Genomic DNA, 15,801 nt, shown 5'->3' on the forward strand with positions numbered 1-15,801 from the left:
AACCTCTGATAGCATTACGCAGAGTCGCTCTTGAAATGCCCTGGTTCTTTCACTTGCGAGTACTCCATATATCAAACAAAACAAGTAACGGTACATATTAAAACAACAATCGCAGTGGAGAATGATCCTCCCAAGATGGCGGCGCCACTGCAACATTCAACATAGGGCGTGACCATGACAGCTAATAACAAACAGGAACTTAGGACAAGTAAATAGGAAACAAAGCGAAACAAAATAAAAGTCTTGAATGAAGAAATATGTAAAATAGTAAAAGTTGCTTTCAAGATTATTTTACTCATTCACTCAGCTCAATGCAGGGAAGCTGTCATGTCTCACACTTAACAAATACATTTATTCAAGTGAAAAAGAAGATTAATTTAGTGTGGTATTCATATGCTTCTTTTAGGCTACATATTGCTTTCAGACTACTTTTTATTTACTTCTCAGATATATACTTTTGTTAATTACGTTTACATACTCCTTTACTGAGAGAAGTCTGAATGTATTTGGCCTATACTATTCAATCTTTTGAGGGATATATACACTTAAAAGTATAAAAAAGTGAATTATATTTGGCTTGTAGTGTGTTTCTTTTTGATTGGGTTGCCTGTGAATTTTTTTTTTAATGTTTCAGTGAATCAACACACCCAAAATGAAAAACCCTTCATCACAGCTGTGTTTTTTCAATCTAGCCGTCTCTTTATGAATATGTTCCAGATAACAGTCCACAGCACTGACAAGCTGTAGTTTCACCGCTTGTATAAATACACTCACATCAGCACTCTGCATTTGTATTCAAACATTATGTAATATCCCTTTCATCCCAACAGGAAACGTGCTATTTATTGTACTGCATGACCTTGCATGTGCCGCTGCTATTATTTCCAGGCCGAATGACTGTAATGATTCCCAGGAAATGAAGATGAGAGAAATTCTTTCAGGAATAAAGATTCAACCCTTCACACCGCAGTCAGCGGGAAAAGATTTAAAATGAAATTACATGTGTGCAACAGTCATTGCTAACTGGAAAATATGTGACAGTAGATGATGTGATGTCATTGTGGATGACACAGCAGTGTTAGAAACCACAGGTAATCAAATCATGAGACTAATAATGCTGATGTCATTTATTCTGTGCATGCAACTAACCGCTGGTCTGTAGGCCTTTCTTAAGCCAAGAGAGGACGAGGGGGCAAAAGCTCTCCCAGGCACGCAGCTGACTACCACGGGCAGGCCACGTCCACAGGTGCCGTTCCTCTTTTGTTGCAGGGGTTTGCCCAGTCTACAGCTCGACAGGTGGGCCTCATTTCCTGTACAGTTCACGGAGAAACCCCAGTAGTTTTTCCTCTTTCGCATGGACAGTGATCTGAAAGAGGGTACATAGACTCGTTCAGTTCAGTTCTGTTAGCACTATTAACAGGATATGACATTGCCTGTGGCAGTTATTGTGTTACGCTGTTTCAACAGCAAGCCAGAGAAAACGGGACTTTTCCCATGATTCTCATATCATGTGCAGAGGTCAGAGAAAGTTCTAGTTCAGCTATGCTCACCCTACATCTTCACTAAAACATCTTCACTATGTGTGCCCTGATCAGCAGATCAGTTAAGGGGATACTCCACCCAAAAATTCACATTCTTGTCATGAAGTTGTTCCAAACCTGTATACATTTCTTTGATTGGTTGTAGACAAAGAAATACATTTAGAAAAGTGTAAGCAACTGAGATTCATGGGGCACCATTAACTTCAATGGTTTAAAATTGTTTATATATTTTGAAGAATTTAGGAAAACAAACTATTTTTTGACTACCCAAGAAATCTCAATTGCTAACATTCTTCTAAATGTCTATATTTGTGTTTAACAGAACAAAGAAATGTAAACAGGTTTGGAACCACTTGATGTTGAGTAATTCATGACATACATTTTTATTTTTGGGTGAAGTTTCCCTTAAGGAGTACAACGTTTCTTCTGCTTTATACCTGAACAATAAAATCGTATACACGTGCAAAGCTTCTATCCTGCTTTCAACAACAACAATGTAAACTCAAATAAGAAAAGGATTCCTATTAATGTACACACTATCAAAAATACAATCTGCATATGTCTGCATGTTAGGTGAGATCTCTTTAATATCTCAAAGTCCAGATTATTTTACTGTTAAAATCTTTTTTATAGAGTGACATGACATGTTTTTCATTTTATTTCACACCCAACTTCAACATTTACAGTTTACAGCTTTAAAGAAAATGTGTGAAAATTCTCTACACCAAAACCAAAAAAAGTGAAATTCTGTAAAACTGCAGTTTTGCACAGTGTATACAACACCACCATTCTCTACAAATACTTTAACATTCGCCTCATTTGTTTCTATTTAAATTGTCCTAAGCAATTTTAGGACAAACATCTGAGACTGACACATAAATGAAATGATGGAGAACTCAAATCTCTGAGCTACAAAAGAGCAACTTCTGAGCAATAACATTTTCTTCTAGGGACGCATGAAAAAATGATTGTCAATTATTGTTAATCTTCAGCATATTTGTTGTCGATGGGAACTATTATTACCTCTATCTAGTTTTTTTGTGGCAAGCGCATTAAATTGACAAAAGAAGTCTTTTAATACGTCAGGCTAAAACAAGCAGTTATCCGGTCACACCTTTCAATGCACAGAACCTCACCTCAGATGCTGGAGGGTACACAAATAAATACCATTTAATAAAAGGGTGTGACTAAACAAGCAGAAGGAAGAAGAGGGACACAAACACAAGTGTACTTTCAAATGTTTGTGCCTCAGGGTGTTTCTGATGGAAAGGTCAGGTCACATGTCCGGTGATTTAACCACCCCACCTTTATAAAATGTTCCAACAAACATACACACACATACCTCAGCCTTAAATATCAGTCTTTTTTAAGCATGTGGTTGGATGTAAAAACAAATATAGAAAAATATTTATCTTCAAGAATGTTCTGTTTTTATAAATGCATGCATGCGTGGGCACTGGCCGTGTAACAGTGTTTTATAATATCACATATAAAAAAGTTCTCCTGCTGAACAGCAAAGCAGTTATTCACAGATTTATCACAGGGAAACTTTATAGACATGTTTATAGTTAAACGTCCCTAACAGAGAAACTGAGAAAACATAATGTTCTCTGCTGCATGGGAAGCAGCCAGGAATTATGTTGGGAAACAATCTGGCAATCTGGACATGATTCACCCGAAAGGGGAGTTCACACGTATCTGAGCGCAACTCCCGCATTTATTTCCATGGTGACTTTAAACTTGACTTTTCTTTAAGCATATATTTTTGCCAAACAGGGATACAAAGTTATTGTAATTCATGCATGACTCACTGCCCCTTGCCTTACCAAGCACAACAAAACAAATGTTGAACGAATCATATCTGATCTGCCGGAGCTCATTATATAAGGGGAATATTTCCTTACTTGTAGATTTTGTTGCTGTATTTCTTTTCTCCGGGGAATCCGTACATCCCACAAACGACTCGGCTGTTCATTTGTGTCCATTCTTCATCGCAGAACTGCCTCCATTTCCCTTTGTCCTTAACTTCTACGAAGCCCTCTGTGATGGGGATGCGCTTGAGATGGGACGATATGGGTCGCATGCGGATCTCTTCCACCCTCTCCTCGATGGTCTGAGGTGGAAGCAAAAGAAACCCTCTTAATCTGTATAGTTCTCACATTGCATCGTTGCTTTACGTCAAATGAACTTTAAAATGTTTAAAACATCATGTCGCAAGAGTAGATCAGGTAGCGTTCTGGAAAGGTTTTAGTCGTTTTAGTTTTAATCTTAAAGCTTGAATTTAAGGGCCATACTGAGAAGTCAGATCATTTGTGGCCGAAGATTGAGAAGGTTGACCAGACATGCTGTTTAAAACAAAGTCAAAAATCTGAAATACATTTTACATGCATGTATAAATGCTCTTAGCACGGACCTTAGCAGACTTGCGGTGAACTTTCATTAAAAAGCACATGAATCTGTCATCCGGTTCATACACAATCTCCAGACCACAGAACATTCTAGCTTAAAGCGATATGAAGCATTCAATTCAAAAAATCTAAACGCATCTTTTTTTCTCTCCCACTAAATAACCCTCACATGTACCTAGCAATAAAAATGCTGTTCTATCTATGAGGAGGTGGTTATTGGATGAGTTTCAAATGACAAAGGTAAAAATGATTAAAGGGAGTGAGGAGACAAGGTCTGTGGCTTCCAAATAATTTAATTCGCGTGTTAATGTGTTACACCGTTAATGTGTTTGAAAGAAGAGAGAAAGAGAGATGTTGGCTGGCAATATGAAGCCAACGGAATGTAGAGACCGTGGAAGAAGCCAAACTCTATAGACGCACAGTGAGCAAGATTTGATTTGAATGTAAATATTACTATATAAAGGCTAGACTAATAGGTCGGGTTTGCTTGAAGTGGGCTCTCATTCAGACACATCCCTGTTTGCTTTACTTCTGAAAGTCTGTAAGAAATCAAAGGGCGAGTGTTGAGTGGAGGGGTGTGAGCAGGGGTCATCCCGGTGGCTGTGAGCCCGACCTACACCTTAGAGTCCAGACCAAACATCTTCCACTGCGTATTTTTACACCAAAGAGACGCCCTGTTTGATGAATCTCAGGTTTTGCACACATAAGACTTCTAACAGGTTGATCTGCCGGGCCGGCGGGAGCACATTTCAGCTTTCATCAACATGACGTGCCAATAGGAAAAACAGGTGGATTGTATATAAAGCTTTATGTGAACAGAGAGAGATATTTGCAGGGCTTTGTGAATCAAAAAGGTGACAAGACAGATTAAATTGATTTAATATTAAATGAAACTTGATGCTCAAATGGGTGTGAACTCAAGGAAAGGGATAAACATATCAGACGAACAAAGAATATTGTCTGCGCAGAGAAGTGAACCGACTCAAACAACAAATTGTGAGTCGACTTGTGATGTTTGAAGAATGTCTGGTCCATGACCTGACATGCATTCATTATGAAGGTTGAATGTTATTATAGTCCGCTGCCTGACAGGATGACAAGTTCAACAGGGGCCACAGAACTTCAAATCCGAGCTTTTTATTTTGGGAGGGGTGAAATTCCAATGGTAATCCAATCCTGATTTTATTTCGTCTCTGCTTGTGCGTTCCTGTGGCTCAACTGGTGTCAAGAAACGGGTTTGATTTTCAGGGAACGCACAATGATGTATTGCACAGTATGTCACTTCATAACAAAAAATCAATTTGCCAAAAGATCTAAAGTATGTGATTGAAATTGACGACCCCAGAATTTTATGACAGCTCATAAAATAAACCTTTAAGTAATTTGCATTAGTTTAAAGGTGGTTGTGAGTGCTTTTTGGAGCTTCATCATTTTGAGCACGTAAGAAGAGAACATGACTGTGTGTTGAACTGCAGAAAGGAAGTCATTAACATCTGTAAAGGCATGACGGCGAGTCAATTCTGTGAAAATGTTCCTATCTGAGTGAACTATTCCTTTAACCTTCTTAACATAAGCTAAACCTGTATAACTGTTTTATAAATAAGACTCAACAAAGACGTCTTTAAGACTTCTACTGTATATGTCGTCCGACAGCTCAAACACACCCGCATATCCAAGGCACAGACGGTATACAGTCATTCATAAGTGAGAAACCGTGCTTATATATGACTGCATTGAAGAACGGAAGCTCCATGCGTGAGTAATGGAAACAGTAGCTGCAGGAATGCACAAGCTGGGGAGTGGAAGGGGTGAGACCCTAGTTATCCAGACATTTCCTTACTCGCTGGGACAAAACCACCTTCATCTGAGCCTTACAGAATCCAGATATCAAAATATTTACATGCCGCTAATGCTGCTCGGCTGGGCTTGGAGAGGTGGATGAGAGAGAGGTGATGGCTTCTGGTGCAGACGTGCGGTGGAGCACTCCTCCTCTCTTATTCACGTCCCGTCCACGTGTTTCACATTGGCCCTCCACGTGCCTGTTTCGCAGACTTTGTGTAAAAACGAGTTGGGGTTTGGAGGAAAACAGGGGGACGTTTAAGGGAGAATGTTACCGCACTCTCTGAGGAAACACAAGAATGAAGAAGCTGAAAGGATGAAAGTAGGCAGCTGCGATATCGATTCTCGCTCTTCTCCAACTTCAGCAACTAGAGATATTCAAACACACGCAGGGAATATTTCACAGCCACCAGAAGCAGGAAGCTTTCACATTTCAGTGTGCCGTCCCCTCGAAGCGTTCAAACACAACCACATAATCGCACCGACACTCCAAAGACAAGATGTCTAACAGCTATCCGAGAGGAATGCCATTTGTAGGCAGTCTTTTGTCTTCAGGGTCATATTTGTGTCAGGACGGCACTTACACTTAAAATGAAAGTGATGGTGAACTCGTACAGTGCAGTGAAGGGTCACAAAAGTCTCTAGAATAAGCTCCATGGAAACGCTTCAAGTTAACGTGACCCCTGAACTCTCGTTCCACAGACATTCTCTGGACGTATTTATGCTGAGCCCTCAAGAGTCTTCACGCAAGGCTGGTGTTCAACAAAAATTTTAATTTGGTCAGAACAAGTTTTGGGAGCTTATAAAAACGTATATCTTCTAAGTTAAAATCTTATAATAGTCAGTTTTATTAACATTGGGGGCAGATGCAAAGGTGCACTTTCTGACAATGTACCGGCCCGGTGGCAGCTTGGGTACATTCTTTGACCATATTTATTATCAACAGCGATTCCATTTCATTTCAGGGAAATCTGACATCAACAATCAGTTACAAACTATAAGGACGATACCTAATCCCACACCTGACATCTTGATTTTTACATCCTGGTTTCCTGGTTTTAAATTGGACCAAAGGCATTGTCTAGAAATCCCAAAAGGAATATCCAGAGGAAAACAGAATGTAAGAGAAATCCAACACTGTTTACCTGAAAAAATCCTGAACTTAGACCTGTCCAGGCTATTAAGAACGTGGGCTTGCCACCGGCGCATTCTGTCGAGACATCCGGTTGAGACCTGGCGCTGGCTTGTTGACTTAAGAAGTCTAATCCATCATCATGACAAACTGAGTACAATCAATTATGAACATTCAATCTATAAATTCATGTTTGACTCATGAACATGATCTTACGATGTTCAGCCTTGAAAATCTGTCATGAACCAAGGGTGTAACTTTGGTTTGCGAAGTGGGGGGGACACAAAATGGGGTGAACTATTTTGATTTGAATCATGCTTCTACGCATCTACATACGCACTATGGTGAAAATCCATGAAATAATTGTCTGCATGAAGCGAGCGATGGAGGGCAACAAGTGATTTTGTCCATAGGGAATCCATGAAACCTCACAGTGTTTTTATTGTGTAGCAAAAGTTGATGTTTATGAAGGGCGGAAATGCGAGTATTGACTGAGAAACGGAGGAAAAAATTGCTTGTAAACCTGAATCTGCGGTCGGGAGGAGACGAGCTGAATTACTTTCTAAAACACTTAACAAGGTTTAATGTACCTAAACATCGACCAAGGAATCTAATTTCTGTCATGCCTTGTCATAAACACCAGCTGCTGTTAAATGAATGAGTCTGATCGTCCATTATAAGTTGCTTAACGTACCCTACCGAAACAATGACTACGCAAAACCAAATTTCTATTAAACCCTCATTTTAAGAAACGTTACCTACTGAACAAGCATTCCGGGGATAATGTAACGTGGCTCAATGCAGAGACAAACTGACAACATTAAACATTTCAGTTATCATGTTTATGTTTGAGATCAGTGAAAAACAAAATGTATTTAATTTGGTTTTCCGTGGTTGTTGTTTTGGTACTATAAGTTTCCTTATAATGCATTTTGGGAGCTGAACGCCTAGCGCAAGATTTTTTTACTTTATCTGTTTGATAAGGGCTCGGTCTTGCAACAGAAGCTAGTGTTCATTACAAGCAAGGTTTGACAGAAATTTGGGCTGACCTGGTCATTGTTCAGGTGGTTACACATAAGTACTTTGAGTCCATCATAGTTTATTCCTATGGAGAATATCCCTTGCTGCCGTCCACGTGATTGAAAACAAACTTTCAGTGAGCTATTTTTAAAGTGTGCATGCGATGCCCGCATCAACACAGAATGCTCGGTCCTACCTCTACCTTGGTGACCAGGGAAACCAATTTGAAGTGTGGGGGACCAGAACAGGATATATTGATAAGTGGAGAGGATATGTCCCCCTTGTGCCCAGTGGAAATTACACCCATGCAATGAACTATTGCATATTTTTATTGAATTATGTACTGAATACATTATGTTGGAGGTTATGCATTGTCTTCAGTTTTAGAGTAAAGGCAAGTTTTAAAGACATTGTGTCCTCTCATCTTTCTGTCTTGTATATGCCAAGAATGTGACATGCAGATTGTAAATGTTTTTGGAAGACATGCATCTGTTAGGGACATAAATGAATGATAGAATGATGGCTATCTGATTAATTGCTATAACTGCATAAAACCAAACCAAACAAGCAGCTTTCACTCTGAACTTTTTGTAAACACTCCTTGAATGTTTCCATGTGTTGTGCACTTGTGTGTGATGGTGATTCATTTGATTACCGAGCGATAAACTCTCCCTCCTTTCCAACAAATGTTTACAAGAACACAAATACCACCGATTCTCTTTTTTTCGTTTGCCCTTGCTGGAGAGCGTTTCTTTGTTCAAAAGTTTAAGTTTAGACAACAAATTAGTGTTCAGCTTCAAAAATAAGTATAAAAACTGTTTACAAATAATATTGTGGGAAAAGTTAAAATGACGTTAACCTAAAATGATACTTATTGAATGTTTTTCCATTACAGCAAAATTAAAAAAATGCTGCTACAAATTTGGCTTATAAAAGCAACGTATTGTGTTCCTACTGTTTATATTACTCGAGGGATTACTTGTTTTTCACATCAAACGCAAATAAAAACCTCTATTGATGGGGAATGTCTTCACGCATCCAGAGGTGTCAAACCACAGTAGTCAATAACCTCTTTGCGCGAAACTTTTCAGCATGCACAAAAAACTCGACTGAATCAAACTTGCGTCTATTCGCGTCTTGGCATTGGCTTTGTATGTAATTTACGCAACTAGTTCAATACGCTCTTGGTGTCAACACGGTTGGGTGTTGTTGACGGTTGGCAAGGTGTTGCTACGCAGTCTGTTCCGAGGGGTTCCTGGGATGCTTGTTTGCTTCTTTGTTCAGTAAAGTTGCTTACTAGCCCTGGTTTTACATAGCAAAACACCTATTAAAATAAACGTGCTACATAAGGTTCTTCATATAAAATAGCCATTTTGGTTCTCCAAGGAACCATTCAGTCAAAGGTTCTCAAAAGAGCTCTTTCTTGCTTTCCTTTTTGTAATCTTTTCACTTTGAAGAACCTTCGATACAGGTTCAAAACAGGAACAATACAGCCAAAAATTGTTCTTCTATGGCATTATTTAGCACCTTTAATTTAAAGGTGTAACTATTTTACAAGGTGTTGATTTAGGATGAGTTCATACAAAGTGAGCCCGAATACGTTTATATATAAATGAATATCTATTTCTGAAATTCAGGTTTCAAGCTAGGCATATTATCCTGTTTAATCAATAGAAACGTTGTGTTTTCAAACACTTTTGGCCTCTTCATAACACATTCATGAGATTAAAGCATCTTGAGTTTTTCCTACAGAACAGCCTTTGATCAACTCACCTAAACTAATGTTTCACAAGCCATTTAACACAGCTGCTCAAATACAGTGACTTTACTCATGAGGTCTGATGAAAGCTTATCACAACATGCTTTCAGTGCAATGAAGTCTATCTTTTCATGTAACTCAAGCTAATGTGATCATAACGGCATACTGGGAAAGTTTATAACAGAGCTTTAATACCTTCCGTCTATCTATAACATTCACCTCTCATACATCTCAAAGCAGGTCTTTCAAAGACAAAGTCAGCAGAGTTGAGCTTCCATGCCAAGGCGCGGTAAAGTAAAAGCAAGCAAACAAACTTTAAAACAGAGCTGTTTGTGTGTAGAAAGCCAGAAGAAATACCTCTACATAGTATGCACGGTTATGTCACTTAAACCATTTAGTTGGTTTGTGAGCGATGTGCTAAGTCATCATTCGACTGCCAACGTCATCTCACACATCCAGTTGGCCAATGGTGAGGAAAATACACAAAAGATGGGCTGACGGTTATAAAAACATTGCCGTTGGACCACGAAGGGAGCCTGAGGAATCTGGAGAGAGATTGTCTCGTCTTAGCTCACTCGGTCGTGGTGTAGAAACCGGCATTTGAGAATTTGCTCAAATAGGATTCACAGAGGAGCTCCTATGCTTCTCACTTCTGGTATGCGCTTGCCGGAAAATTTACAATGACACCTAGCAATACCTAACAATGTCCCACAGGCATTCGTAGACGTACCCTGTGACCTGACTGGTGCCGTCACAGGGAGTTAACTGTACTACGTACAATAGTGGCCAAAAGCGATCCTATCTCTTTATTCAAATAAAGATGCATTGAAAAATGTTTGTATGTAGCATTGGTGTGTTTGAGGTATAACCTGAAGCTCAACTTCGCCAATGCTTGGCAGAAAATGACACAAAACATGTGCAAAGTTTATAAAGACAGTACAATGATTACAAAGTATTACTACATGAGATTAGTAAAAAATATATTTATAACAGATTAAATTGTAGTCAGTGTACTGCTATGCCTTATCTATATGCTTTATGTAAGCGATAATCCACGGCTAGCCGTGCATTAATGGATTTTAATGCATAAAGGGTTTTAATGCACGACATGGAGGCCAAGAACCACCCGACACGAAGCGATTTGATTAAATCAAATGTTGATCAAACTGACTGGAACCACCCGACCCGAGCATAAAAATGTTTTACCGCACCTTCCAGCCAACCAGAATCGTGTATTCAAACAGACCATGGTATGAAATATATTACTATGTTAGTTTATTGTTTTATATGCACTTTTATGTTAGAATAAAACCCAAAATTTCCAAACAAGCTGTAGATTTCCTTGTTGTCAAATAAATACATTTGAAGTTTAGTGTTTTGTCCATTTTTATTACACACCCCAAATTTTGATGGTTAAATCTAACCCGAGGGGAACTAAAACCAACCCAAACCCGGACATTCCTTTTGGGACAGAACTGTAGATTTTTGCTAAAGATTCTTATTACATCAATAAAAATCTGGTAAATATATTTACTTATTTAGTTTTTATGTGTTTATTCTGTTTATCATTAAGTGTGTTAAGTAAAGGTTGAGTTAACCTTTTGTTTTCATATTCTCTTTATATATTTGTTTTACATTTTAACTAACTTGTAAAAAGTGTTTTACGTTTGTCAACCCTGTCTTAAAATGTCATCTCTCTTCCTCGTACACATTTGATAATAATATTTGTAGAAATAACAGCATTTAATTCCCTTTCTAGTTTTAGAAATGGACAATTTAGAAATTGATATTATAGTTTCGGCCTGATAGCAAAATTTACTTTAATATCAAATAAGTGATTTATTATGCTACAAAATAAAATGGGATCTCATAGAATGACCCCTGTGTTTCTTACACAGCTCACTCCTGTCAGAATCAATAAACCAACAGTCTCCCCGTGTCTCCTGAATAGGAAACTCTCCTCTTACAGGCGGGATTTCGTGTTGCCATAATTCATTCCGTTAGTCATCAACTCCGTGGAGTTTCACCAGAAAATCACCACTTTGACATTCCCGGAGAAGTCTTTGGAGGAGTGGGGGAATGACTGGAGGGGCAGGAAGGATGTTGAGAGAGACGCATAATGTGGTAAAGTCATTAAACCTCAAGTCATGGAAATGGAAAGGCACACCATGAGCTCTTTGATCGCTCTCAAGAGCACATCTTTAAACCTGCCTACCTCGGTTTCCATAGCAACATGGCAAATATACAAATATCGGTTAATAAGTCAACGTATCCTGACAGACTGCACGTAAGGGACCTGTGGGTGTGTGGACAGCTGGCGCGTCATAAAAGAAGAATTGAGCGCTTATAAACTATTCCAGAGCAGCGAACTTTGGGGAGGAATGTGTGACCCGCGGTACCAGACCTTCACTTCCTTTCGCCCGCGAGATAAAATGAAAATGTTCACTTAAAGGATGGAAATGATCCCCATACTTAAAGATAAAGTTTCCAAAAAAAGAAAACTGTAATTCATTTTAGGGAAATTCTGGGTAGGTTTGAGGTTCTTGGCCTAAGGTTTGATGGGAAAGGCTGTGGTTGTGGTGATACAGTGGAGCAGATCACTAATCTTTAAACTCTTAAAAAGGCATTTCAAAGGAATATCTGTTCTGCGTTAAACTCATTCACCGGAGACAGACCCTCTGGTTTGATATACTTTCAGCTCTGCAGTCACATCTGCATTGCTTTCTGGTCTAATCGCAAATGACTGAATTGTCAACCTTACAGTCTCGTGTTAATAAACCCGAAGTCCCACAATGTGCCATGAAGTACCTCAACGTCGTTGCTCAAAGTGTTGATGAATCTGTGGCCGGGGATACGCTTCTGATTGCACACCACCCCAACATCCTCTGTGTGTCTGCAGTCTGACACCCCAAAGCCATTTGAAGGACAATCGGCTAAAGATTTCTCTCTTCCGGTGCAATGAACATTGTCCAGCCAAATGCGACCTGTGGTAGAAGGAACAAAAAACGTGCGTTTAGCATGTTGGACGTCTCCTTTTTATGACGCTGTTGGGCTTTTAACTATTCGTAAAAAGGATGCTAAAAAGGTTCTTCACTGTGATAAAAAAGAATTTGGTTTACCCAAAGGTTCCTTTTTAAAGAATCTTAAATACAAACCATTTTTCTTTTTTGTAATCGAAATAACATATTTGAACTACAAAAACCCCTTTTGTGGAACATAAAGATTGTTCGTTTGCTAAAGTTTCGAACCATTCAGCTAAAAAATGTCTCTACTCTGGCATAAAAAGTTCTGTTGAAAACAGCATTGTAAGAGTGCGGCCTTGTCCGGTGGTTCTCAAACAAGGGGCTCCCAAGATGGATCCAGGGGGGCTAGTTTTACGGCATTTTATGAAATATATACTTTATTTCATCAATTTTGTCCAATCAAACATCAGAAAAACAAGACCACCAGCCAAAAATGTAAGTTCCAATGTAAGTGTTTATTTGGGGGTCCACAAAGGGATGCACCCTTCAGAAAAGGGGACTTTAAAACTAAAAGTTTAAACCATGAACCTGCTTTACAGCAAACACAATGATGGTCCACCAACTTCAAACGCAAGACCACCGCTTACCATCTCCAACCAAACTATTACAGGCTTTGTTCTCAAACGTTCTTTCTTTAAGCAGATGTTTTTTTACGTTACATTAACCTTTTTATTTGAACATGTGTGATTTGATTTTGCTTACTCTGGGAAAAAGAAAATATAACCAGTGGCTAGTGTTTCTCAGGGCTCCAACCACCCACTGATCTGCAGATTGTGATTTACAGATTTAGACAGATTTATAGAGGCTGATCGTCATGTTTCTACAATAAAGAGACAAAGATGAGATTATGTTTGTTCTGGATTGAATCCCCTTTCTATACTTTTTTCCTGACTGGAACAGTTGTCTGGTTTGTATCAAGCACCATCTAATGACTAACTCGTGCATTTTTTAGACATTAGTGTTGTAATATAAGAGCAAATGCACACAGAAGACCCTTAATTGCTGAACACTATCATAACTTCAAGGTCTCATCCTACCTTCTCCTTGTCCAAACTTGGCAGACGGTAACCAAGACACAGCACCAAGAAAACCAAGCTCCCTGCACACAACATGTGCGGCCTCGATTGAGAAGTCATCGTCACAGACGGACCCCCACTCATTGTTGTAAAAGACCTCCACACGACCCTCATAGTGCTTGCGTTTGTTTCCGGCCAGGCGGAGTTGAATTTTGGGTGACTGGGACTGAGACTGGGCTTCAACCAAAGTCAGAAGCATCATCAGACCAAGCATAGAATTTAATGCAGAGGAGATCATCATGACTAGGAATTAAATGACCTGTAAAACAACAACACAGATTTAGACATTGGTACAAGCCGTTTTAACATTTAAAAAACAGTGCTGCATTGCATACGCATAATACAGGTGCTGGTAGATTTCCTAATGCAGAACATCTGTATGACCTGAGTCTCCATGATAATCCTGCCCTCAGGTCATACGTGCAATTTAAGATGAATGATCCATCAAACTGTCCATAGGAATAAGCCCTATGGTTTACGATATTTTTGTCTGAGAAAGATGTGATACAGGACATGGAGATGTCAAACACACTGTAAAACACCTGATGTGTGTGGATATGAAAAAGGACACAAAAAATCCTTTGTACAGAAGCCAAAGATGTCATTGATCCTGCCTTGCCTGCTTCTTATTATATATTATATAGTATATAGTATATTTGGCAAACTCATCTATTCATATCATCTCTTAACAACGTATAGTGTATTTAGCACATATATGTACTTCTTGGACAATTTATGTCATAATTACACTTGATAACACTAAAGTGATACTTCACCCAGAAATTCACCTTCCAGTGTGTTTAAAAATGTCTTTGTTCAGATGAACACAGAGAAAGATATTTGAAAGAGTGCTTATAACCAGAGAGATTTTGCCCCCCATTGACTCCCATAGTAGGAAAAAGTATTATTAACAAAATTATTATTATATTGTTGAACACAAAAGAAGACATTTTAAGGAATGTATGCAGCAAATAGATCTGGGGCGCTTTTGACTACCATTGTATTTTTTCCTACTATGGTAATGGGGATTATTATCTGTATGATAACAAGCTCTTCCTTTCTCCATGTTCATCAGCACAAAGACATTTATACAGATTCTATGAGTAAATGATGCCAGAATTTTCATCTTTGTATCACTTTAATGTGTTTGTTAGGATCATTCAAGCATACTGTCTTGTTTTAAGATTTATATTTCCTATCAGCAATGCCACAATAACTATGTCCAAACAAATCTCATTCAATTTCACTGTTAGAACAAACAATTACAAAACTTCGCAATTACAAAAGCAGCATTATTACACGTCGTGCTTGATCTTGTTTGTGTTTTGTTTAAAACTTTACTTTAGTGACACCTTAATATTGTGATACATGTAGCGCAAATCTAAAGAGGATGAATTATTCATTTAAACAGTAAAATTATGGTTAAAAAAACGCATTGTTACCATAGTTAACTTATTATAGTGACTCTTCTAAGTGATGCAAGCCATTCGCATCGATTTTAAACATAAATAAAATACACATTATTCAAAAGTTTCATACACTCACCTGAAAACCTCGAAACTTCGTTCTGCAAAAAGCCTTTTTCCAAGTGACACGCGCAGTTGGACGCAGCAGCGCGCAGTTACATCTGTCTGCGTACCTACGACACTTTTAAACGAGTTCACCCCCTAACACGGGCTGTCACCGCCCCCCACTCTCGCTGGAATCTGAAACCATCCCAGACTGACCGATTATGAAAGTCACAGACACCCCGGTGTGTCTGCTGCGCCCATGACGTCATCCCTCTGGGTATGCCCGTTGCGCGGCGTGATGCGTTCGCATGCACGCGCTGCTCCATTACTAATGGGAGGCAGACAGCCAGACGCACAGGACAGAAACATTCGGTCATACATGCAATCCAGACATCCAGACAGAGAGATGCAGACAGACGGGCAAATATTTAAGCAAAACGTCAGATATGCAGACGGACCGGGAGGCGCACGGGCAGACAGACAGGCAGGCAC

General features: G+C 39.1%; 1 protein-coding gene across 1 annotated transcript in view; it reads right to left on the reverse strand.

Moving 5' to 3' along the window:
- loxl2a (lysyl oxidase-like 2a) overlaps window positions 1–15,590 on the reverse strand; it is a 22,157-nt gene extending 6,567 nt beyond the window's left edge. Inside the window, exons 1-5 of the mRNA XM_079447859.1 lie at window positions 15,344–15,590; window positions 13,760–14,057; window positions 12,508–12,683; window positions 3,446–3,654; window positions 1,150–1,366 (exon numbers count right to left, since the gene is read on the reverse strand). Coding sequence (XP_079303985.1) covers window positions 1,150–1,366; window positions 3,446–3,654; window positions 12,508–12,683; window positions 13,760–14,039 — 882 coding nt within the window. The 5' untranslated portion in view covers window positions 14,040–14,057; window positions 15,344–15,590. The remainder of the gene's footprint in view (window positions 1–1,149; window positions 1,367–3,445; window positions 3,655–12,507; window positions 12,684–13,759; window positions 14,058–15,343) is intronic.
- Between the last annotated feature and the right edge of the window lie 211 nt (window positions 15,591–15,801).

This window comes from Barbatula barbatula (genome assembly GCF_947034865.1).
Source record: "Barbatula barbatula genome assembly, chromosome: 24".
In the NCBI taxonomy this organism is placed as follows: Eukaryota; Metazoa; Chordata; class Actinopteri; order Cypriniformes; family Nemacheilidae; genus Barbatula; species Barbatula barbatula.